The sequence below is a fragment of the Apostichopus japonicus genome, chromosome 18 (assembly GCF_037975245.1).
Source record: "Apostichopus japonicus isolate 1M-3 chromosome 18, ASM3797524v1, whole genome shotgun sequence".
In the NCBI taxonomy this organism is placed as follows: domain Eukaryota; kingdom Metazoa; phylum Echinodermata; class Holothuroidea; order Aspidochirotida; family Stichopodidae; genus Apostichopus; species Apostichopus japonicus.
The window spans coordinates 12,663,227-12,690,329 of NC_092578.1; the positions used below are offsets into that span (position 1 = coordinate 12,663,227).

General features: G+C 38.4%; 2 protein-coding genes across 6 annotated transcripts in view; one reads left to right on the forward strand and one right to left on the reverse strand.

Annotated features, from left to right (window-relative positions):
* LOC139958756 (snRNA-activating protein complex subunit 1-like) overlaps positions 1-27,103 on the forward strand; it is a 34,265-nt gene that overhangs the window by 553 nt on the left and 6,609 nt on the right. For 3 of the 5 annotated variants that reach the window (XM_071956086.1, XM_071956084.1, XM_071956083.1), the window contains exons 2-6: positions 1,141-1,360; positions 2,388-2,418; positions 4,009-4,137; positions 8,429-8,569; positions 9,372-9,470. In XM_071956086.1, coding sequence (XP_071812187.1) covers positions 1,212-1,360; positions 2,388-2,418; positions 4,009-4,137; positions 8,429-8,569; positions 9,372-9,470 — 549 coding nt within the window. In that variant the 5' untranslated portion in view covers positions 1,141-1,211. Of the gene's footprint in view, positions 1-17; positions 154-350; positions 370-1,140; positions 1,361-2,387; positions 2,419-4,008; positions 4,138-8,428; positions 8,570-9,371; positions 9,471-27,103 lie in introns of those variants that run through there. The other 2 variants (XM_071956085.1, XM_071956087.1) reach the window with 2 other exon arrangements.
* Positions 10,536-19,154, reverse strand: LOC139958758 (uncharacterized). Its single transcript, XM_071956088.1, has 3 exons — positions 18,936-19,154; positions 13,758-13,952; positions 10,536-12,241 (listed from the first exon to the last, which is right to left on the reverse strand). The coding sequence occupies exons 1-3, from the start codon at positions 18,949-18,951 to the stop codon at positions 11,544-11,546; spliced, it is 909 nt and encodes a 302-aa protein (XP_071812189.1). The 5' UTR covers positions 18,952-19,154; the 3' UTR covers positions 10,536-11,543.

Here is a 27,103-nt window from a genome sequence, read left to right on the forward strand (position 1 = left end):
GCTATTCCCCCCATTAACACGTATACCTTATTTCTACAGGTCTATGAGTTTACTGTAGCTACCAGAGTTAAGACTTTTAACTGGTTGTCATTGTATTCTGCATGTGCTAAATGTGCCCAAACAACTTCATGTACAGCTTGTGTTGTTGCACAGGTGAAGAGTGTTAACCGGAAAAATATTTCTAAGTTACTTTTCATACTAATTTCTGCCCTGTTTGTGTTGGGTTTTGTCCAGTTATCCCTATTTTATAATCCCCCGATTTTTAGGTACACAAAATTGCAAATCTCCCTTCTTTTATGCAAGACAGGTAATTGTATACCAATAGACAAGAAGAAAAATGAGAAAAGTCTTAGTTGAAAACTAAACTTGGTACATATTTCTTTCATTCCTTCCATTGAACATAACACAATGTTCAGTTATGTTGATATAATTAAGGTAAGGCGACTATCTTTTTTTTCGGGAATTCAGGGCACATGATGTTGACCCCCATGTTGACATCAAGGGGTTATACTTTATATCTACACAATATGTTTTAAATGGACGGGAGGGATTTTGAGATCTCAATGTTTGGTGGTGCTATTATGTTTCGAAGAATGATGGTCAAACGCCCACATTTCCCAGTGTAATATATTTCCAAATTAACATTATTCTGGGTGTTTACAAATTTGGAAATGATCAGTGACAGTACCTGAAATCCGTGAACAATTCTAGGAACAATTTTCATCTAGCCCTAGACGTTCCATGAAATCCAGAGATGTCTGATCACGGTGTAGGAAGCTAAAATGAAAAATAAAGTGATGATTCAGACCTAGATGTGCAAAGTTACATCATCGTTTGACTTCACTTTTGTGAGAAACACAGTGATAGACATGTAGCACGCTTCAAGCTGGGTTTACTTGCCTTTGTATTATCTGGCCTTATGTACCCAATTGTTGTTTTTTGTTTTAGTTGTTAATGTGATTTTGTGGTATGATATTTATACAAAAATAGATGTTTTGAAGAGGTTATTTACAAGCATTGAGAATGGTAGTAATTAATTGTTTCAACTTAATTTGCCATTTGACTTTCTGGCATAATTGCAACTGATCCATATATCTTTAAAGTTTGTAGATTGATGACTTCTTTGTTAATTTTCTCTAGATAAAGCACACTATCTGTGATCTGCATATCAACATCTCGAGAGAAGGAGAATTAAGCAAAGAAAGGTGACAATGGAGTACAATAGTTGGGGCATGAGAGTCTTTGATGGCCTTAACAAGGATATCGAACAGCTTATGGACAACTTTGTGAAGACTGGCAGTGTCCGATACGAAGGCTTTTGCCAAATTTGGCAAGAAATGAACTTTAGTCTGGTTTACTGGTTGGTACTTTTCATTTTCAATATGTATTATTTTTTATCCATTAACTTTTGAACTGGTGATGCATCTTTCTATTCTTCACCTTACCGAGCTCACTGTAGCATAGAAATCAGGAATTAAATTTGTACAGAGTGATGGATGGTAAGGATTAAATATACTTCTTACCTGTATTTAATTTGAGCTGTAATTTACAGTAGGCGTTAAATTCAATCATGTGGAAGAAGTGGATTCTCTGCAGCCTTCCTTCCTCTCTCTTAAAGGCATTGAAGACTCGCCCCAAACCGCGTGCCGCCATATGAATAAGTTAAATTTCTGTTGCTTGCAAGTGGAGTTTTTTTTTCTTGTCGCTACAAAAAGCAGACAGTAATGAAACGTGATACCTTGTTGTCTTTTATCTGAACCTGAGATCAGGGAGTACGTACGTTCCATAACAACTCCCTGCTGAAATGTCCATCGCTGCTATGTACACGTTGTTGTGGGTATTGACCGTAGCTGCATGTATTGACTGTACACTAGTGTCTAATTACCGACGGTAGCAAGCTCTGTGTGTATTTTCTGGGATCGATGGTGGTGTCTAACACTTCTGTTACACCTCATTCGAAACTAGGTCAGATTACCGCCATGAGACGTTTATTTGTGCCCGATTCTTCAATGCCTTTAACTGGTTAACACACTCTATGACTCATTGTCATATGTATTATATGGTATAATATAAGTAGAAAGAAAATCATGTGCATTTTGATGGCATCGTATCAACTAGTGGACATTTTTGTAAGTTTAGAGGAATCATTGATGAGAAATAATCTCTCATGGTGATTCCATATTGTTACTAACACCAAAGATGCAAACATTTCTGGAAGAATGTATGTAATGCAGCCCAAAATAAAGATTTAGTAACTGTTGTTGCAATTTAGCAAAATGTTCCACAACTTAGGGTAAATTAACCAACTGGTATTAAGATGCATTGCAAAGTTTCATGTTGTAAGTTTACCATTTACATATATTTTCTTTCATTTCACTTTTATTCAGTGGCTTGAAGATCATGGAGCACAAGAGAGAGGTGAGCATGCTAGTGTAAGGAGTAGTGTAAGGCTTTAATGTTCACTTTAAAAGACATCTTTGATTGCCTTCATCACCTCCCCTCCCTCTCTCCCACCAAGCTACCATATGCTTTTAAAAATTTATTTTACATGAACCCCCCCTCCCAAAATGGCCCTCTTTCAAACTTTGTTGGTAATTATGTCCCTCTTCTGTTGCTTAGTTACTTACGTGCATGCACAAAGCCTAAATTCTCTTGATTTCCCATCTTTGGTACTCACAAATTGTATCATATGACAATGGTGTGTATCTCTGATTGTACAGTATGCAATCCACTGTGGATTTTGACTGGAACCATGGTGCAACAAAGACACAGTGATATAGGAAACACAACCAAGAGCTGGATAGTCCAGTTGGTTGAGCCAGCAACATACACAGGATTTCAAAGGTGTGGAAGGGAGAACGGAGGGGGGGGGATATCCAGTATCCCTGGCGGATTTAGGTAGGGGCTTAAACCTTTAACAAGGGGCTGAAAGGGGACAAACAATTTTATGTATTAGAAGTGTGGCAACTCCCATGTAGGGGATCATACCATCCCCCCCATTCAAAGAAGGTTCAGAGGTAAAATTTAGAATATAAATCTGGTCTAAATGCAAGGTTGTGCTAGTTTAATACTTTTGAATTCTGAAACCCCCTCCTCTGAATTTGACCGCCGGTGGTGGGGTCCATGTCCCTGCCCCCTTTTGTGCATGCAATTAGACATTGGATTGTGATCTCTCTGTCACTGGCTCAAATCCCACTTTTACATATGGATTCTTTATTTTCAAAATTTGATACAATTTTCCATTCAGTTTTTATCTTTTGATTTATTTACAATTGCTAAAATTTGCCAAAATTATTTTCCTGCAATATCTGACCCTCAAGAACTGTAGCAATTTCTAAATGGGTTATCCTCAGACAATTAAATTGTGTCATCTTAGGAGGGAAAGGGATTTGAGAGGGGAAGTAAAAGGCTAGTTGAAGTTTGTGCATGGGTGACCATTATTTGACTATATAGCATATTTGTTGGTTACACTGATGTATTCCATTTTAGGAAGGTATTGTTGATACCTACCTAGTCACTGTTGATCATCTCTTTCTGATGTTTGGAAGATTCATTGCAGGCAAACATTTTTTTTCACACATGACTCCCATTCCCCTCCCCACACCCCCATCCATACCAACAAAAGAACACAACACTAATGTATGTTTTTTTGGTATTAACAATAATGGTGGGAAGGTTAATTCACTGGGAGAGAACGTAGATCTTTATTTTGTATATTCTGAAGTGGGGGCAGGAGGTGGATCTTGCCTTTCCAGAGGTTAACAATACTGCATTATTCAAGGGAACCATCCTACAAATACCTCTCATAACATGGGTATTATGTCTTTATTTTGCGTATTTGTGTTTACATATATTATCTTATCACATAATGATTTACTGGAGATCCATATTAACCATAACACTTATAAGTGTGCTGCCACTCATTTTATTTATAAACTGTTGGTGACTTGTAAACTTTGCTTGTACTGTGATCTTCTTCTAACATATAGGTTTTAATTGAAATTGCAGTTTATAGAAGAAGCATTCAGACTAGCTGTGGCCTATCTCTCACCACCATTTGACTTCCAGCAGCGTACCGGTGGTTTGTACTTGATGTATGCATTTTATTCAACACAGCGTTACCAGCCAAAGCTGAAGGTATAGATTACTTCATGGGTAAAAAGTTCATTTGATCCACATTAAGAGTTAAAAATCTGATGGGCTGAAACACTTCTTGGTGTTACAACATCAGTAAATAGTCAATGAAGCAGATTGGCTACAGTATAGGTTTATATAAGTGTGCTAATATCCCATGCAGTAGTTATAGCCAGTGATCAGGACAGGGTAGATCCAGTATAGCCAGTGATCAGGACAGGTTATTTATAGCCTGTGATCATGACAGGGTAGTTATAGCCAGTGATCAGGACAAGGTAGTGATAGCCAGTGATCAGGACAGGGTAGTTATAGCCAGTGATTAGGACAGGGTAGTTATATCCAGTGATCAGGACAGGGTAGTTATAGCCAGTGATCAGGACAGGGTAGTTAGTTATAGGCAGTGATCAGGGCAGGGTAGTTATAGCCAGTGATCAGGACAGGGTAGATCCAGTATAGCCAGTGATCAGGACAGGGTAGTTATAGCCAGTGATCAGGACAGGGTAGTTATAGCCAGTGATCAGGACAGGGTAGGTATAGCCGGTGATCAGGACTTGGTAGTTATAGCCAGTGATTAGGACAGGGTAGTTGTAGCCAGTGATCAGGACAGGGTAGGTATAGCCAGTGATCAGGACAGGGTAGGTAAAGAGCCAGTGATCAGGACAGGGTAGGTAAAGAGCCAGTGATCAGGACAGGGTAGTTTTAGCCAGTGATCAGGACAGGGTAGTTATAGCCAGTGATCAGGACAGGGTAGTTGTAGCCAGTGATCAGGACAGGGTAGTTATAGCCAGTGATCAGGACAGGGTAGGTATAGCCAGTGATCAGGACTTGGTAGTTATAGCCAGTGATCAGGACAGGGTAGTTGTAGTGAGTGATCAGGACAGGGTAGTTATAGCCAGTGATCAGGACAGGGTAGTAATAGCACTGGGTTGTCATAGCCAGTGATCAGGACAGTGTTGTTATAACTAGTGATCAGGACAGTGTAGTTATATCCAGTAATATGGACTTGGTAGTTATAGCCAGTCATCAGGACAGGGTAGGTAAATTTCAATTCAATTCAATTCATAAGACTTTATTTCAATCTCTCGCATTAAAGTATGCAATTATGACAATAGACGTGGGTAAATGTACAAGAGAACAAGAGATTGAGGAGTGCCAACAAGAAGCTCTGCAGAGCTTGTTTATGTTGACACCCCTTTACAAATAAAACATAGAAAGAAAGCTTAAGTATACAGAGAAAACAGAACAAAGATGGCAAAGAAAGGAAAATACAAAATCAATGATAGTTTGATATAAGATACTCTTTAAGACGTTTTTTGAAGGTGTTCAAAGTTTTACAACCAGTAATAGTAGTAGGGGGAGGGAATTCCAAAGTTTTACGCCGACATAACGAATACCAAGTTGTGCAGACTTAAGTCTAAAGTAAGGAACAGTCAATTGATTTGGCGCACGGTTAGGATAAGGATCGTTACGTAACTGAAAATAGTTGCGAAAAGTCGACGGAGCATTATCATGTAACCAATTGAAAATAAAAATACCAACATAGTAACGATTTATATCATAGATACTAAGAGCGTTAAGAGTAGTAAACAGGGGTGCTGTATGCTGGAGATAATCCGCATTACAAATATAACGAATGGCTCTCTTTTGAAGTAAGTAAAGGGGTTGAATTCTAGAGGCATGGGTACTGCCCCAAATAACATTACAATATGTAAGATAGGGAAGTATGAGTGTATTATACAAAGTGACCAATGTGCTTCTGGGAAGTCTATTAAGAACTCCAGCGCCTTTAGATACTTTCATACAAATATTCTGAATATGATTATTCCAAGAAAGATGATTATCTATATAAACCCCAAGAAATTTAGTAGTCTTAGACAGCATAACATCAACACAGCAAAGTCTGATACTATTAATGTTAGGATTTAAGTGCTTTGAAGGTGTACTAAACACAATAGAGGTAGTTTTCTTAACATTTAGTGACAATTTATTTGCACAAAACCAATCATGAATATATGTAAACTCATTCTGTATAGTATCCAATAGAAAATTAATGTCATTACTGGAAAAGAACAGGTTGGTATCATCAGCATAAGAGATTATATGAAAGGTGTTGCTGGCTCTATAGAGGTCATTAACATAAATTATAAACAACAATGGACCAAGTATGGACCCTTGGGGAACACCACACTTAATTGGCTTAAAAACAGAATTTATATTATTAATAACAACAAACTGGTGACGATCAGCAAGATAGCTTTTGAACCACTGAAGTACAGTTCCCCGGATTCCATAATGACTAAGTTTTTCAAGTAAAATGTTATGGTCAAGGGTATGAAACGCCTTCGACAGATCCAGAAATATACCAGAAGCATACTGATTATTTTCGAAAGCTTCCATAACTTTACAAGTAAAATGTAAAATAGCATGTGTAGTTGAGCGGCCAGGAAAGAAACCAAATTGATAGTTATACAGTAAATTATGCTTAGCAATAAAGTTATATAACCGTGAGAACATTATTTTTTCGATTACCTTGGAGAAACATGGGAGAACTGAAATGGGTCTATAATTATTCACGGATTCCTTTTCACCGGCCTTAAAGACAGGAACAACTCGAGCTATTTTTAAAGATGTGGGAACAACACCAAGCTCAAAAGAGAGATTACAAAGATATGTGAGTGGAATACATAATGAATGGGCAACATGTTTTCAATAATAGCAGAAACACCATCAAAACCAGCAGCGGATGGCTTGAGTGATAGAAGTACTTTAAGGACCTCATCTCTTGTTCCAGGAATAATGAATAAAGAGTCAATGACTGGTGCTTGCAGGTACATTTTGTAGTGAGAATTAACATTAGGAATCTTATGTTGAGTGGCTGGACCAATAGTAGTAAAATAATCATTGAAAATTTTTCCAATATCCAATGGATTAGAAAAATTGACCCCCTGATAATTAATCTGTTCAGGAGTGCGATTAGCTTGTCGACCATGTAAAAGGGTATTTATTGACCGCCACATACTTTTCGCATCCAGGTTGTTACTATTAAACCTAATGGTGTAGTAAGACTTTTTGGCCAGCCTGATAACAGACGTAAGATGATTACGAAAACGTTTGTTGTCGTTCAAGTTGTTTGCAGTACGGCTACGGAGATATTTTTTATATAGACGATTCTTTGTACGGCAAGAATTAAGGATGGCAGGAGTCATCCAGTCATTCTTGTCACTGATACCCTTCTTTGTACTAGGAACATACGGAAGACAGTTGTTTAAATGCTTACTAAATATTTTATTAAACTGATCAAATGCAACGTTTACATCATTGCCATAAAAGACATCTTGCCAAGTTTCGTTTTCAATAGCAGACCGAAATAACCGTATAGTTGCTGGATTAACGTGCCTCCTTAAAGTAATTGACGGAATACTAGTTTTAACATTGTCAATGTCAACAATAGTAAAAACAGGGAAATTGTCACAAATTATGCCCGAGGTAGATGACAGTGATGGAGAGTCGGTGATCAGGACAGGGTAGGTACCTATGGTAGTGTTCATCCCAAGTTGCAGTATTTGCTTTTCTATGTTTGTCTCCTGGTCCACGTATCTGTAGTAAAGAAAGCTTGTCCCATACCTTTGCTCTCCAACAGCTGCCAAAGTGTTATTGTGATTTATGAGGTTAGAAATTCTGTCCAGATCATAAAAAACTTTTTTTGCTCTAGTTAAAATACAGAGACAGTGCACAGATTAGCCTGGAGCATTTGAGAGAATTCAGCTAAAATATAACTTCTCAAACAGCTGTCAATAGTTGAAAGTGATCTGTGTGTGGGCATGTTATTGGACCATGTTTGTAGGTTGTTCAAAAACGTGTTGTCACATGCCTTTGGAAAACGTTGCTCCCTATCCCCTTTGCTTTGTGTTCATCTGGCACAGTAAATACTAAATACAGTTCAATACATTTCAGAATAGTATCATGATAACTTTCAATACATGGTTTTATAGTTGTTAGCTTTTTGTATAAAAAAAAGCATATAGTGACAGAAACTTTAAAATGACAAAACATAGATATGTAAGCATTGTTACATTATATCGGAATTGAACATAATGAATAAAAATAGTTATTAAATGTCATTTTGTGGCAAAGGATTTTGATAGGGTTAGGTTAATGAATAACAGGAGACATAACTTTTTTTATCTTTCAAGATTCGACTTTCCCTCCAACAATGGGAATATCTATAATTATTTATTTATGATAGGGTTAAGTTTATGAATAACAGGAGACATAACTTTTTTTATCTTTCAAGATTCGACTTTCTCTTCAACAATGGGAACATCTGAAAGATATTGAATCGGAGTTCAAAAATCAAGGTCACCTTGATGCCGCTTACATCCTGATGAAACTAAAAGCAGCCAAGGCTTTTATCTTTGCCTACAGTTCTAAACAGGTCAGAACTCATTGTCTTTCTGTAGTGTTGCTAAGGCTATCATGGAACCACAAGTGATCTATAGATCCTAATGTATAAAGTCATTTCAGCTAGTGTAACTCAAGTGTAATGTTTGTCATCTTGCCATTTAGAGCTGGTATGAGCTTCTTCTCAAGTAGTTATGTTGCAAGGCTATAGCTTATTTAGTGGTTTCTTTTTAAGTCACTGTTGTACCAAGTAGCAGCAGGACCCTAGTGCAGTAATTAGAAATGGATTCCTCATTAGAGAGAGTTCATAAACCCAAGCCTTACAATGTTTTGGACTTGTGTGAGCAGGTTTTAAAATTTATCACCTCTAAATGCCCGAACATAGCACTCTCAGGCTTAACCAGTTGAGGGCCTGACCCATCTGGATACCTAGATGGGCCGTAGAGAGTTATTGGGGCCTGTTTGGTTGACTGATGCCACGTTTCAACATCAATGATTTAATCGCTTAACTGGCCTACGACAGACACCCAACTTCAGTGGATGAGTGGTTATTTTTTGGGAATCACTATTCCCCCTCCCACCCCCCCCCCCCCCCCCCCCCCCGTGGCTCAAACCCTGTGTATCTGCTCCAACCTAGTTACCCGGCTGTTTTAAGTCCAATCATTGGTATTATCAACATGGACAAACTGATACCTATCCTATTAGCCTATATCATTGGAATCAGTAATGTTAATGCTAATGACACTACTTGTGACTTTCAAAATATCATTCACTTCCGAGCAACTCTTTTTGCATAATTCAGCTGTTTTCTTCTTGCTCTCCAACTCTGATTTTAGTTTTGCTTTCACAAGGGATATGTGGAGGAGAGTTCTGACAAGATGGTAGCTGAGATGCAAAGGGACATCGAACAAGCTTTCCCAGAAGACCTCTTAAGGGTGAGTTGTTTTTACAGTTCCAAGCTCGTAGATCTTCACTGAGTTTTGTAGAATTCTCAGCTCTCCGAGCACGTGTAAGCTCCAGGGCCGGACAATTCCTAAAGAGTTGCAACAGTAATTGTTTGGAAAATGCAGTACTTCAGTGGCGGAGTGGCCACACGGGCATGTGGGCAATGCCCGGTGGGCCGGCGGGCTGGGAGCCTGGTAATACTTACAGCCAATTTTAACAGTAGTTAATAGAATACAGACGGGCTGTGTAGAATTATAATTTTAACTGTGGGAATCAGTTCATGAAATCACCATGTTAGTTAGGATGTTAGTTCGTAACAAAAGAACGTGGCATGGGCAACCCGTCCTGATTTTATGTAGGTTTCTTTTCCATTTTTCCGAGCATGCTTTCAGAAAATGCTTGAAAAGTTAATAAAATCCAGTCTAAAACATTTTTTTTCGTTTATTTTTGTTTATGTTTTTAACTTTCCTCAGTTTAATCAAGTGTTGCTTCTGGAAAATTTTATTTGGGTCATTTTTAAAGAAATATTGTAACCTACAAGATTGAGAAATATAGCACTATTTTGCATCTAGGCATTCCTTAACTTCAAAAAAATCTCAATGGGGAAGGGGACATCCCCTTTCCTTAAATACCTCCCCCCAAGACGGCGATCACTATGTAAGTAGCATATCAATGAATGATGGGCCGGTCTAGGTTAAAAATGCCTCAGCCAGTTTTAAGACCCAGTCCGCCCCTGCAGTACTTTATCAGTTCTTTTATATCCTAGAAGCTTTGAGAGGTTCTGTGTCAGCCCTCTGCGACTATACTGCTGTATATCTTTAGAGTTTTGATTTGATTGATTGATTGACTGATTTGATTTTCCACAGATAATAAATATATACATGTGGAGGGAAGTCCTCTAAAAAGCCAGAGTTAGATATTTGTTTTATATCGATGTGTCATTGAGTTGGTAGTGGTCCTCTCTTTAGCCATTCCTCTTGGATTTAATTGTTGTGTCAGTGACTTAGAATATCAGAAAAGGAGAAGTGAAAAAAAAAATGACTAGTATTCCAAGCTTTCTGCAAATAACTTTTCATTTCTTGTAATTTCCTTGGTTAAGTGAAATACAGTACAATATTCCTCTGTCACTACCTATCTATAACAATGGTACCTTTCGAAGTAATATAGCATGTGTCTGTCCACTTACAATAGTCTGACAATATGTGGATAGAATGAACCTTGAAGGTATTAAAGGATCAGTTTTGGTAGATATTTTCTGTCGATATGTCATGGATCAATCGGTAAAGAATGATTGCCAAACTTCTTTCCATGTCATTATTGCTCAAGGTCAATCTAATTTCAGAACCACCCCCCCCAAAAAAATAAAAGAAACAAATATTGGTATAAATTATTTGTGTCCCACAAAAATAGTTACTTTATTGGTCTATAATTTACATATAAATGTGGCCATTTCATAGCTCTTGGAAAATTTGCTCAGATCTTTGACTTTAGAACTCTTTTAAGGAATCCTTCACATCTCTCTGTTGAATATTAATTGTGTTCAACAGAGCAATTACAATTGGCAAAATGACATACGATCTGCTCTCGATTCTTAGTTTCCTTTTTGTATTTTGCTTCAGATTATATAGGGCTTCTCTATTGAAGTTTATCCACTGCTACCAATAAATATACAGATGATCTGATACAGATCCATATTGTTTTCTCTCTCCAAATGCTATTTGCATCGGCAGTAATTGCCGGATATTTTCTTTTGATGTGATCAATGCCATACCCCTCAATGAAAAACCCTAACCGTGTTACCACTTCAAAGTGAAATGATCAATGCCACACCCGTCAATGGAAAATCGTACCGTGCTACCACTTCAAAGTGATATCTGTAAACATCAGACACTTGGTTTGCAAGTGTACTAAATCGTTAAAAGTACCTTTCCCTGCTCGCTCCCTTTATAAAACCTTCCATTACTTGTACATACACTTCACTACCTATGTTTTTACCAAATATTTTCCACCAAATCTCTCTGCTAAATTGCGACACCCATTTCTGGACTGGTTTAGTCTTCCTCTCAGGGTATAGGATCCTCATATATCATCCAGCCAGAGAAGGTAGTCATCCTGGAGCTTCCCCCGTACACCCTGTTATTAATATGGAGTTGTAGCCAGACCTGGTCCTCCTCAACTAGATGTAACATGATGCTGTTACTGGTCATATCGTAATAGTCGTATCCCGCGTCTTCGTACAGTCCTATCACCATCACGTCATTCTTCATCAGCTTCAGGTATAGGTCGTTCTGATTGGACCATTTGTTTGCATGTATAATGAAGTAATAGGTGCCGTTTATCCGGCAGTGGAAGACACCGTGCGCTACGTCAAAGTCGTTGCCGATATTGACAAATATGGTATCGAAGATTAGTATGGTGTCCTCTATGGGTTCTGCCTGGATCTCTTTACTGGACGCCACAGAGAATGCCGACTGGCTGTGCACGTGATAGGGTCCATACCGCAAGCCCCCCCAAGAGCTAGACGATCCCCTTTCTCCCTTATCCCCCTTTATGCCTCTGGGACCGCCTGGTCCTTCTGCCCCAGTCGGGCCTGAATGACCTCTCGGTCCTCTCGATCCTTGGAGGCCAATCTTTCCTGGAAGTCCTAGGAGGCCCGGTTCCCCTTGGGGTCCTTCTGGACCCACCATTCCTGGGTTTCCAAGGTCACCTTTGTTACCATGTAATCCTGGAATGCCGTTAGTTCCATGACTACCAGGAGATCCTGTCAATAAAACAAAATTGGGTAGGATATCTCCACGTTTTAAATATTTGTCATTTGATAAGTATGACATGACACGACTTTAGGTGAATGTAAGTTGTGACTGAGAAATTAGTTATCAAGATGCTGGAATTTGAAAAATGTCATGATTTTTTGATTAGTAAAGTATTAAAATCATTTCCACCCTTCTCAATATCTCTTAGCCAAAAACAATCAAATAGTTGAATATTCATGTTCTGGTCTCAGTGATGCTCTCTTAACTCTATACTGATAGCTGGTACTCTGAGAGTCAGTTTAGAGAAACAAAAGACGACACAACAATATATCACGCAACGTTGTTACTTCCCCTATTAGAGGGCAGCAGAATGCCTCCAGTGCAGGTTTATTAACATGTCTCAATGTACATGTAACCTATTACATGAATAGCTAACTTGTCCCTTTGCTTGGCATGAAAGAAAGTGAAAATGAGTTGTACCATAAACTATCGACGTAAGTTTTAATGTCCACTCGTTAACCATTTCTCTAGCCCATCCTTTAAAGTAATATGTAGAATTCGTAGATTCGGCAGCATCCCATTGCTCTGTACCTAGGTGTTTATCCATATTTATTACAGTGTTTTCCAGAAAACATAAATCGGATATGGAAATAAATTGAAGTCGATAAATATGCTGTTTCAAATTTTTCCAGATGATAGTTTTATTTATGGTACATGCAAATTGCAATTGAGTTCATAAATGTATCTCACAATGCAAAAAAACAAAAAAGATGTAAAATAGTCTCGGTACTTACATGCAATAAATCGTTAGATAGTTCGTTCACAGCAGTCGGTCGGAATATGTGACGTGAGTTCAGAGGTATTCCACTCAGTGTTGTTTGTGTAGTTTTGAGCAATTACTCACATTTATGGCTCTTTAAGTTTACCATTTTAGTCATTCATTCGTGTCCTGATGCACATTCTACTTGAAATCACAGTTTTATTTGGATGATTTGCGTCAGTAATGTCACAAAGGGGCAGATATTAAGCTATATGGGTGCTTTAAATGATAGGTATCGATGAAAACAAGTTTAATGTACTTATTTTCTATGAACCCAGGTGGGAATTACCCTAAACTGAAATGAGACCTGAACTGCTCAACTGTATTGCAAAGCTGTTATGATCATGTTCATGCAGAGAGAAGCACTTTAAAAATTGTTCAATATTTCAGATGGAAAAAGCAATCAGCATGATATTTAAAGAACATCATCAGGATCTGTAGTGATACACAGAAAATGTTGCATATTTCTTTGTGAACTGATAGTAACAGAAATTTAGGTGTGTCTCAACTTCCACAAAACTTACAATTTTATTCACTTGATAGAAGTTTGATGGGTGTGGCTATATCTGTTCCCTCCCACCTCCCTAAAGATAAACCAAACCCAGACAAAACAAAACCATACTATTGCCTCTTCTGTTCAGCTTTTCCTGTTCTGTAAAGCTATACCAAGTATTGACATTAAAAGGTTTTAACCATGAGCTTACCTGGTACCCCTGGGAGGCCCTGTATTCCAGGTAAGCCAGTCATACCCTGAGGGCCAGGGTCTCCTCGTGAACAACATGCACATTGCTGTGTGTTCCTGTCATTAACACCCTCTGGCAGTGATAAAGTGTCATCCATATTGTTAGCCTTTGCTCCAAGGATGAAAAGAGCTGCCAAGAATATTTGAGGTAGATGCTCTTTGGGGAACAAAAGAGGAAACAAAAGTAAGTGATTTTGATTTACTGCTTAGATGTAAGAACTATGTTACTACAAAAAACAAATACAGCTTGCTACTGCCTACCCTGATACCAGAACTTACCCAATGGTAGGTTGCTATCTCATACTTGGAGATTGAAAAGTTTCATGATATGCACACCATTCAAGTCATTATTTAGATGATAAATATTCAGTATTGGTTAGTTTGCAATTCAAAACAGGTAACTATTACACTGTCAAGCCTGCTGCTTTCGAAGAGGTCTCTTACAAGACTCAACAATATTTCTATTAGGAAACATTTTGATTTTTATATTTTTATATATATATATATATAAAAATCAAAATAAATCAATATATATATATATATATATATATATATATATTAATTCTAAGTTGCCTATAACCTTTCTGTCAGTATTGAACCAATTTACAGTTCAACTGCTATCAGGTGCTTGTTCTCTTATCACATTCCCCTGGCATAATAATAACATCAAGGACATTTTTTCTAACCCTTCAAAGATTTGTGTTTTTTCTTAATGCAAATTGACACTTTTTATGGCAAACCTCCAGCCTGTCCATTGAGAGTTGGCTTCAAACCAGAAGATGCAGGTATGAAAGTTGGCACAAAAGGATCCCCATGAAGTTATGTATTGAAAAGATATGTTACTTACCTTTGAAGTTCTTATAAACAATTTTGCTGGTTCTGCTTTTAGTAGATTAACAGCCAAATATTATCAGTTGTCAAGGTTTCAACGGTATTTGCAGAACTGCAGCATTTTTTGTAATGCAAATTTTACTGTTAGACTAGAAGACATCACAGAAACTTTTTTCACATCTCGCATGGAGTGGTGGAGGAGTTGGGGAGGGGGAGGGGGGAGGGGAAGTGAAGGGGAAGGAGGGATGTGTGATGAGGAAAGGGAGGAGAAATAGTCAGAAGGAGAGCAGGTATGATTGTAACCACAAAGGAGGAAAAATAGGTTGATTGTATTAAAGAGGGATAAACAGAGTGCTATTTATATGAGAGAGTTGTGGTCAAGTGGTTAAGGCAGTGGACTTGTGATCCAAGATTTGCAGGTTCAAGTCCTGGCCAGATCATTATGTTGTATCAAGGCACTTTATCTCCATTGCCTCTCTTCACCCAGGTGTATAGATGGGGACTTGCGAGGTAACTTGTAAATATAGTTGCTTGTGCCGGTCTGTGGCTGCACCCTATAGGGAGACTTTGGGGACATGTAGGTTTGGTGCACTGTAGTGCCCCAGGAGGGATTGTTTGAATTGTGCACACTTTGGGGTGTGGGTGTGACAAGTTACCAATGGCCATGATGGGGCTAAGTTGTAAAAGTCATGTGAGCCTCAAGCAAGACTGTAAAACCATCAGCTTTAATGTTATATATATTTTCTGTATATAATATGGGAGACAGTTATGGATTCAGAGGGGATATATGTTGCTATCAGACTATAGGAATGATGGGTGAAGGAGAATGTGAAGAAAGATAGGAAAGAGTAAATGGAATCGTGCAGGTTGACATCATACCTCTCTTCCCCTAACTACCAAATGCTACAACAACCATAAAAAATAGCTTGAAAATGTGTTGGATTGAATTGAGTGGTATACATTTCCAGAGTTGCACCTAAAACTAGTACATTATGAAAAGAGCAATAAATGAGCCAAAAGAATCAAATAGCACACAATTAATATTAAGGTGATCAGACATCCCCGATGTCCGGGGGACAGTCTCCCAATTTCATGTACCATCTCGGGATAAAAAGCGTCCCTAGATATAACTTCTGGATCTATGTAATGTCGTAGTGATATTTCCAAATTTGTGAAGAGGCCCGAATAATTCCAAATTTACCCGTTTGGCTGTTCGTGTGTAGAATTTGCCTGAAGATGTGATTACTTACAACTGCAAACTAACTGTACCGTTCATTGGTCACTCACTCTGTGAGTTCATAAACTTCATAGGCTATAACTCAGTCCTGTGGCAAATATCTTTTGGAACTTTGTGATAAATACAGAGACTCCCAGTTACTTTGGACAAAATGCTGGATGAGGTGTTACAAACTTTAGCATTTGTTCATCATCCCATGCGACATAGAACCTTAAAAACTACCGAGAGGCCCTCAAACTTCCACCCTCCCCATTACAATCATTTGTGGCACAAATATTTAGGTCCAGGACTGGACTGAGACCCATTGCTCTTCAGAGTCAAACCTCAGTATCCACGAGTGGCTAGCTGACGAAGGTGCGATGTTAAAACATCAACAAGATTACTGAATTCGGATATCTGTCAAGCCAGCAAAATCAGAATACTCTGGATAAGTTTGACTGGTGTCCTGCGAACCACCAAGACTTCACGAACCAGTTTCGGGTCTTGCAACAAACAAAAACCTATGGTGGAGGGGGAATAACATGTCCCCCACCCCCCCTAACGGATATCCTTGAAAACGGATGATCCGCTTAATTTATAGTGTGGCATTTTAATATTTCACTCCAAGTGAAGGTGGCTTGACAGAAACTAAACTAACCAAAGGATCAACCCACCCTAAAAAAAAAAAAAAAAATAATAATCAAAACAAGCCTATAGAAACACATCAACCAAAACCACCAAAACTTACCTTGTTCATACCTGATGTATTAAAGGAAGTCAAATGGCTGATCTATTATTCACAATGACATTGTTTATGACATTGTCCTGGTAACAAGATGATTTTGTGTTTACTTTATATCCTGCTGGGTTATTTTATGTGGTTGCTACCGTTCATTCTTTATTGTGTACTTTCAACTGAATCAACACTGTGGGTACATGGAAACATGTCATCTTCTTATATATATATAGTCTCTCATAGTTACCATCTCTGTTTTTGTGTCTCTTTTTTCGTGGAAGTTAAGAAAAGTTAGAAAATTCCCATTTGTTTTTAAAAAAAAGTTATATAGTTATAGCTTAGGTTGAAGGGCATGGAATAATAACAGGGAATCACAGAGTTTAAAGGGACTCATTGAAATATGATCAATGTATGGATGTCATTGTCAAAATTGTAGGGAATACTCTATGCTGCAATACGACAAGCTGATGTCATCATCAATTTAACCTTAACGTCTCAATACGTGCTTGCTGATGAATTTCGGAAAACAAACTTCCGAAGCAGATTCAATGTTTCTTATTCTAAATGCACCCCTGGCCAAGTGGGTTTAATGGACAAAAGCTGTCGCTATCGAAAGAAAAATTTGTTTTCTGTTGCCCTTATGGCGCGAACGATTTACCGTAAAATCACTGCGACCGCCCATATCAGCATGTTCATTATACAAATGTAACCTATATAAACTCATAATGTCCACATTTTTTTACCCAATTCCACGGAGGAAATGTCTGAAACCACCTGTTTATTCATTGCAATGGAAGGATATGACAGAATTTCGCAAGCTACATCGGTAAGACCGAAAGAAAAGATACTATTCAAGAGAAGGGACCTAACACAGGCTAGCCACAGAAGTGAAAGTAGTCCTACGCCTAACGGTCGTAAACAAAACAGATAGATTTGATTGGCGCATGATCTGTAAGGCGGGCTTGCAAATTGTGATTGAAGTTTGTAGCATCTACAGACTCGTTAATAAATATTGCAAATTTAATTCAGCTCAAAGTGTTTAACGACAGATAACTCAATAAAAATAATGAATATTGATATGGAAATTGCATACAACGGTGTCATTTTCACTGAGCTGAGCTTAAAGTTGGCAAACACGTACTGAGACTTTAAAAGAAGAATTTCAGAGATTTATTATTTCTTTAAAGCTGAAGATTTCAAACTCCAGAATAGATATTATTGTACTCATTGTTTCTGTTTTCTTGGGCTATGACATATGAAGCCTAAAATCCACCCCAAGTAAAGCTGAAATTTTGGTGCTGACCGTGTAACAGTTTGCCGTATTTAATACTTGTACATATTTGACTATAAATCCATAGAGACAGTAATCTCCCTCCCCTGGTTATATCCCCCTCCTATTGATTGGCTATCACACCCCTCCCCCTCCCCCACTTTTTTTCAGGTCTCTGCTCACCCTCCCATTGTCTTTTCCACTGCCCCTACCATTTCCCAATATCAAGTGTATTTTACTATGTATGTGGGATGCTTATGAATCAATGTGTATTGTCGGTGTCAATACAATAGGTTTATCTACTAGACATGCCACAAACTACTAGGTTCACCTTTGTTTAATATAGTACTGCAGCGCGGTGGAGTTTAAAGACTATGCAGTGTCTCTCCGGATTCCCGAAGTGGTGCAATTAGCGAGTAAAGCGCCTCACTCTTGACGCGTAATACACATTGTCAGCCCTTAATATTGTTATATGCTAAGTCACCTGTGATATTCAAATATTTCTGCGCTATTAAAGTGTAATGTGATTAGGCCAAGGGTTGATAAATTTTGGGAAATAGTAAAATTTCATACGTTCGAAATACAGTTCCGTTTTTTTTTAAATGTTAAAATGTTATAAAAAGATAGAAAGTGAAAATATACAAACTGCTCAAGAAATAAAACGTGGGTTTCAAACTCAACAAATGGGTTTAACTTTTGCAAACTTTTTTCATTTCATTTGAAATGACAATATTTTTTAATTTTCTCATGATTATTCCGGGGTAGGGGGAGGGGTGGGCAGAGGGGGGTGAGAGCTGTGGACATGTATTGACAGCTGGACCAATCACTGGCTTAAGTCTCATCCTCAAAAGTGTCAACTTTTGTGAGAGATGATTTGGTCAAAATTCTTTTTGCTAAGTCTTTAACTCACCTGCCTCAAACTCTGCTAATTGATACCGAATCAAAAATCTCGGCAGAGAAAATGCCAATAATGTGGTTTTTGTGGTTTGTCATGCAACATTGTAATGTGATTCACTTTGAGGTCCTTAACATTATATCCAATAACTAGTGCAAGTTGGGTTTACCAGGAAAAAATTGAATTTCTTACCTTTAAACGGATCCATGTTCTCTCTGCATGGAAAGGTGATGATGTTTCTAGTACTGTAGCTGGACTTGTTTTGATGCTGGTCTCGTTCTTGGCTGCCAGCCCAGGATTACCACTGTGTACAACTTGTGGCTTTATTCTGGAAATACCAAAACAGCTATGGAAGCCAGTGGTAATAAATTAAAGTGATATGCCACTGGCAGGTGTCAAATGGGAGCAAAAGTCAACTCCAACCGCATCCAGATAGCATGTATTGTTATGAAGAGGGATAATTTTACAGAGTATTTATCAAATAGGAAGTAGTTTATATATTTTATAAATGCACCTGGCAACAGCAGAGAAATTGATATCAACATGGCCAATTGAGCTGATTTTTTTTGTCTCTCCCTTAACATGTCCAAATCATTTAACTACAGAGAAAATTGGCAACTGCAAATAAAAATATAAAAATAAATAAAAAAATTGACTTTTACGAAAAACTTGACATTTGAGTACTTGGCAGGTTGACAATTGATCCATTCCAGTGACAAATCAAAAACTTGATTAGACAAGGAAAGTTTCAAAAGGTTTTGATCAATTGCCACCCGATGACATCTAAAAAACCCAGACTTAGTATTACTCTGAGAAATGAAGCCTTGATCTCAAGGGCGTAGGAACCGGGGGGGGGGGGGGGCTGGGGGGTGCCAACCCCCAGTAAAAAATATGGGGGGCATCATTCCGCCCCCCCCGCTTCTCAAGTCAGAAAACCCCTTTTTCATTTCCAAATGAGAAAAAAATCTCATTTGGAGCACCAAATTGCATCTAAGGCCAGGTGAAAATGCAAAATTATTTACACAATGGAGTGGGTGTTGAAGTGTGCTATATATTGCACCAAATTGCATCTGAGGCCACCTGGAAATGCAAAAAATTTCCAAAGGGGAGGGGGTCACCCCCTCCCCTTAGACCCCTTCCCAAGGCCGGCCATCAGTCTTAGGCCCCCCCACTCAAAAGTACCTTCCTACGCCACTGCTTGATCTACCTAAAATAGTTTTAATACCTTCAAACAACATTATGGTAGAAATGGACAATATGATTATTAATAATAATAATCAGCAGTTACTTTTAAGACGCTTAAACGACCACAAATGTGGGAGAATCCCCGCAAGGGCTTATAGACTTACACGTCGGGTGGCTTCCAGTTCAACATTTTTACTCAAATTTGGATTCTTTTTCAATTTAGAAAGTCATTTCAGATACTAAAACCGTAGATTACTCTTGGATGAAAACTCACCTTACTATGAACTGGCTGGTAATCGAACCCAGAACCTCCCGATAGCCTCATTCATTCAAATGCCACAGCCTTTATCCACTCGGCCAAAGCACTGGTCTGGGGTGAGGGTAATATAGGTGTTCAACCGCAAATGTGAATATTCAATATTTAATAGCCATCCAAACTATTAACTGGCACATTGTATGCAGTATGGGAGTATCCCTTATTAGATAAAATATGGAGGAAAGAAATTTAATGCATATCTGACCTTTTTTGTCAGCCATATATTTTGCCTATTTCTTGTACTTTTTGAAATACCACTATGAGAATATATATATGTTTTACTTCCAATAACACTTTGATATACCTTGCAGTCAGGGAATTCTTTGTTAACCACTATTTGAGAAACAACCCTGATAAGGAATGATGTCATTGCCCAAAATGAGTCCTGATTTATAATCAACTAGAACAAGCTTGATAACTATTTATTGGCCTTTACCTTGATGTGTATAACACTCTTGTTCTTCATCATCAAAATAAAAGAATATAAATTGATGTGAGAAGTCGGAACCAGATTGTTATAACTGAACGTTAAATTTTTCTTCACACCAACCCCTCTCCAACCCTCTTCTCCAACCCCCTCTTCAACCCTCTCTTCTACATCCTCTCCAACCCCCCATCCAACCCCTCTCCATCACCCTCTCCAACCCCCTCTTCAACCCAATCTCCAACCCCCTCTTCACTCCCTCTCCGACCCCCACTTCAACCCCCTCTTCAACCCCCTCTCCAACCCCCTCTTCAACCCCTCTCCAACCCCCTCTCCATCACCCTCTCCAACCCCCTGTCCAACCCCCTCTTCAACCCCCCATCCAACCCCCTCTCCAACCCCTCTCCAACCCCCTCTCCAACCCCCCCTTCAACCCCCTCTTCAACCCCTCTCCAACCCCCCATCCAACTCCTCTCCGACCCCCTCTTCAACCCCCTCTTCAACCCCCCATCCAACTCCTCTCCAACCCCCACTCCAACCCCTCTCCAACCCTTTTTCCTGGCAAGTGGCAAAATATTGAATTGTTGAGGAAGCTTTTCCCGTCACCTTACTCTGCTCCTTTAAGCCCTTTTTTTTATGTTGTTATGTCAAGGGAAGAATGCCAGGAAGGAGTCAAGCTTGTTTGAGATTAACAATTGTACCTAACAATGGACCACTTTACAGAAAATATGGATCTGCGACCTTTATGGAAACAATACCAAATAGAACAATTCTGTCATGATGTTTATGAAATTTCACTGAAATACCAGGGCATCAGAGTCCTATTGTGTGGTGTGAGATTATAGGTTGGATCATCAGGAGTACACATAGGTTCCATGACTGGGAAAGGAGGGGTGGGGAGGGAGGGAGGAGGAAGGGAGGGGGAGGGAGGGAGGGAAATTTGGCCATTGCCATGGTCATTTTGTGATTGTAACAAATAAAAGAATAAATACCTATGCATTACCATGGCTGCTTGGGGTACAATATTTCACTTGGAAAGTGTAAATTTTGACCACATTTCCCAAAGTGCCACTCTCTACATTCTACACCTCCACCCATCTCCTATCATTCTACTAAATCACATAGGACTGTTTTATCAAAGGATACAATATGCAACAAATAAATTCTCTATTGATAAAAATAATCTATTGTTTTACATCTGCATTTCCAGAATATGGTTAATTCCTTCATATCTATTGAAGTGTTGAAGGTGTGTATATCTTTCAAGGGTGACACAAACCCAGCCATCATTATTTGATCTCTGAGTGTCATGTACAAAACCCCCACACAGCTAAGAAACATCTAATTCCATTTGGGAGACATCCCAGATTTAATTCTCCTTTCACAGTTCACACAAAACATGAAGGAGGACTTGGCCAAATCAAAATATGACATTCATCAAACCACATGTGTATTACTTTTGTATATTTGTCTTTCTTTATTTATAAATACAATGTTTATTTCCCTGTCATGGAGATGGATTTTTGCAGCTGTTGAATCTGAATATTAAACCTGTTGACATGACCTAATTATGGCATTGTTTTCAGTGTCAAACACTGTTTAGCATTCTACCTTGAAAATAGAAAAAAGATTAACAAAGAGGAAATAAAAAGGTTTCAGATGCCGGTTGCAATTTATATGACATCAGAGATTTACAAAATGACAACAACAAGAGCGGACTTGTAAACAAGGATATTTCAGGAACAACGGAACAAGATTTTTCAAAAGAGCTGTTTGAAAAAGTTCTTCTTCACAATGTCAGTAATGTCATATGTAAGCCACACATAATGGTTGACTCAGGTTAGACTGTTTCCTAACATTATTTAAACCTGTTGACATGACCTAATTATGGCATTTTTTTCAGTGTCAAACACTGTTTAGCATTCTACCTTGAAAATAGAAAAAAGATTAACAAAGAGGAAATAAAAAGGTTTCAGATGCCGGTTGCAATTTATATGACATCAGAGATTAACAAAATGACAGCAGCCAGAGCGGACATTTAAACATGGATATTTCAGGAACAACGGAACAAGATTTTTCTTAAGAGCTGTTTGGAAAAGTTCTTTTTCACAAAGATCTATGTCATGTAAGCCACACATAATGGTTGAGTTTGTGTGTCCCCCCCTTTTATAAGCCATATTCTCAGACCATTCTTAGACCATTTCCTAACATTATTTTGTTGGTTGTATTTTATAGACCCAAACCATAAAAACAAGTCTCTAACCTCAACTAAAGACCGTAGAAGATGTTTTTATCTCAATATACTTTGAGAATGTGACTGGATCATATAGGAAAACAGATGAGTCACTGATAAATTGGTTGTGATTGGATCATTTCCAAAGAATTACAAAGTAGCTGGAAACTTGGGCTATTTGACCTTGATCTTATTGGGTTTGAGCCAAAGAACCAGAGAAAGGGTTGTATAACTTTAAAGTAGGACTGTGTGTTTCATCATTCTTCTAGAATCACATCCACGTGGAACGTGTCAAACCTAATTTAAATTTTAGTATAAATACTTGAATAATTACTGTAATTTAGTTTTAGTAACTTAGTAATTATGGCTGAGGCATAGCTGTTTCAGAGCAATTTGCTTATTTGTATATATTTTATACAGTAGTGAAGAAAATTGAACCTTTTGCCTATCTCAAGTTCCTCACATATAAGACCTTCAAATTGCTTATAGTGTATCTTTCCAAAATATGCTGAGAAAAGACATACATGTAAGTCTTTTGCAATACCGCTTTAAGTTGTGGTGGATGATTGAAAAAAAAGTAAGGTTTGTTCTTAACTGTAGAACCTACTATGTGTGTCTTTGACTGTATAATTCAATGAGAAGAAATCCTTTGGGCTCCTTGCTGCAACTGTTTTCCAGAAGCTTGCTGAGTATATTGTCATCACCACCCTATCATGTACCATCCCAATCACCTTACCATGTACCATCCCAATCACCTTACCATGTACCATCCCAATCACCTTACCATGTACCATCCCAATCACCTTACCATGTACCATCCCAATAAACCTTACCATGTACCATGTACCATCCCATCACCTTACCATGTACCATCCCAAATCACCTTACCATGTACCATACCAATCACCTAACCAGGTACCAGCCCAATCAACTTACCATGTACATGCCTAATCACCTTACCATGTACCATCTCAATCACCTTACCATGGACCATCACAATCACCATACCGACCATCACAATCACCTTACCATGGACCATCACAATCACCTTACCATGGACCATCACAATCACTTTACCATGTTCTATCCCAATCACCTTACCATGTACCAGCCCAATAACCTTACCATGTACCAGCCCAATCACCACCGTGTACCAGCCCAATCGCTTTACCATGTTCTATCCCAATCACCATACCATGTACCATCCCAATCACCTTACCATAGACCAGCCCAATCACCTTACCATGTACCAGCCCAATCACCTTACCATGTACTATCCCAATCACCATACCATGTACCAGCCCAATAACCTTACCTTGCTTTCGATCCCTTCCTTTCCCACCATTATCTTCAATTAAAATGCTAAATTCCTGGAAAGTTTGCCTTAAACTCGTTGCTATAAATGTTGTCTATGAAGTGAATGTACTGCAATTGTCATATGAAAGGGAAGGGGAGGAGGAAAGGTGGAATACCATCCTAGGTCCCAGAGTCAACTAGGGGCTTGAGATTAAAATATATTCTCACTTTCATGATATACTTAAAAGGAGAAATAAAGACTTCAAATAGAAGGCCTGGTGACATAACTATTCCTGGTGCACCACCAACTGGCTCTCTATACTGTACCCTTGATGGAGCCGACTGTTCTGCTCTGACAAAGCAGCATGGATTAATTGATAACCACAAACTCTGGGTTCAAAACTGCAAGATCCAATTCCTTTGTTCGGAGGATAAAATTAAAACCAGCTCCCCCACCCAAGTTTACCCACATCACAAGAATAAAGCATTTTCTGGGTAACAGTGATGTGACAACAGCATACATGTGATATTTTTTTGCCCAAGGAAGTACAATATATATATAACTGGTAAACAAGCGGATGTAATCTCAATGGTGTTTCCGCCCTTTAATTGTTTTGATTGCTCTTCTTGTAATTGATAGTCAAGAGAGTGGATCCAAGTAGTATCCTTAGACAGCTCAAATCAAGAACAAACAATTTTTATAGGCAGTCAAGTAATTCTAAAATTGGTATGTAAAAGGTATGTTGTAAATATGGCAGCATGCAAACATGTTTTTTCCAAAATTGGTGACTGGATGTTAAAAAATGATGAATAAGATTGCCTGGATCGAAATCTGGTTGTACCACCAGGGAGTTGGTATTGAATGGTTTGATAGGTTCCATTCACTCCACAAACAGGGTAATTTTAATGCAATATAAATATGAAAGATTGTCACTATAGATTTTTTTTGGCCAATTTAAGAGATTATGAATATTAGGAAACTGGAAAAAATATTATGGACTGTTACATGTTTGTTTTTTAGCATTATAAAAAGGAAGGGATTTGTTACTAGGGAGAGGTCAGAAAGGTCATGACCTTTAGTCCATTGTTACTGAACTTAATGTCTTAAGGTAGCATATGCCCATTAAAAACCCCATTGACTTACGCACTAAATCACAAAAGTAGTGTGGTCTCTAAGTCTAGATAGAAGTTTTCACTAGCTAAACGCTACCCATCACCGGATAGCTGACAAGTTGGCCTTTCATGGCACCATCAATTTTCCGTATCATGACCATGTAGATTTTTTGCTATCCGAGCCGGAAGTTTTTGTCACTTGTAAACAAACCTCTTCACTCAGTGGTAAACAAATTTCCTACGCTGCTCCTGGGAGGCCTAAAGGGGTCTAAAATTGCGTCAATTTACCCAATTTTCTCACCACATGTACTTCCATTCATGCTTTTTAACATGCAAGCCACAAAAAACTAGATCATGATTGAAAACAGGTCACAAAAGATGTTCTCCTGCTGCTTTTTGGCACTTTTCCTGAAGAAGAACAATCGAGCAGATGGATATAGACTCTAATAGGAGTATGCCACCTTAAACAGCAACAACGTGTGAAAGACTTTATTTCAATTTTATTGGCCAGTTGTGTTGCTATAGGAGAGATTATCCCCTCCCCATCTACCTCTCCATTTTCTACCCGTCCTTTTTCTTTGTCTCTTATTTATTCCTCTCCTTTTTGTTCCTCTCCTTTCCTGCTCCTATACAAGTTTTAAGGAATCTGGAATGACTAAATCTTCTGTCGGGGTGTTTTGGAGTTTTATTCCAACACCTGTCCGTTTGGCAGATCTCTAGTCATCTCTACAGTGTCTCCATGGGGTACATGGTAAACCTAGGCTTGTTATATATATACAGCCATAGTGAATCTATGATTGTCACAACATTGTTTTTATTGATTACTGTAAAAGCTTTGAGGCTTATGGTTAAGTTTCAAATTATATCATTTCATCTCAACTTATACTAACCAGTTATGCTTTCAATGGTGAAGTGTTTTTTTTGTTTTGTTGTTGGTTAACTATCGTTAACCTGATAACCTCTGGACAATCATTTGAAAGCACAGCAAAAAAAAGTACATTCACATGTCTGAAATTGATCTTTTATTAAAAAGAATGTGACAATTGCAACCCTCCTCCCTCTCAAAGACAACCCCCCCCCCCCTAAAAAAGGAAAAAAGAAAACACACACCCACATAAAAGAAGCAATTGACTTTCACTGTGCAATAGCTTTCCACTTTTCAAGGAGCTATTGAGGCATTCACATTTAGTTTCAATCAGTTTCAGATTTATGTTAATCTGTTAATTGTGGTTGAAGAGGACAAAGTTGAAATGTTGTTTCGGTCACTGCTATGATAGCTGTGAAACCAAACAGGAATAGAGGTATCACCTGCTTCTTCTATGTACACTACACTAGGCAGGACGTTTATCGCTGTGCAAGTTTTCTTTCAACACTGTTCAATTTCTGACCGGTGTATTTTCTTCAGATCATTGCTGGCATGTTTTCAAATCACAAAAATAGCCCCCCCCCCAACATAAGAAAGAAATATGTCTCTTCATATTAAAAGGTGCAAACACTTTCCCTGTTTTCAATAGTAATTCATTTAGCTAGAGTTTGTTCTTCTCAGTATATTTTCTTAATATTTCTGTCTGTAGGTATCGTAAAGAACTGGTAAGTAGTTTACACACTCAAGAGGTTTCTCTGCAGGCAACACCCCTTATCAGGTGCAGTTTACTTACAAATGTCCACCAAAATGCAGTATTGTTACTGGTACACAACAAAGTTGGGTACTCGTGTCTGCAAGGTCCAACTCACTATTAATTGTAAGAAACATTCACCACCTTTACTTTGGAACCTCCCACTTCCCCTCCCCC

Excerpts from the sequence above, each read along its gene's own strand:
- LOC139958758 (XM_071956088.1), bottom strand. Across the intron at positions 12,242-13,757 it reads GGGCCTCCCAGGGGTACCAG|GATCTCCTGGTAGTCATGGA; the intron begins GTAAGCTCATGG and ends TTTTATTGACAG.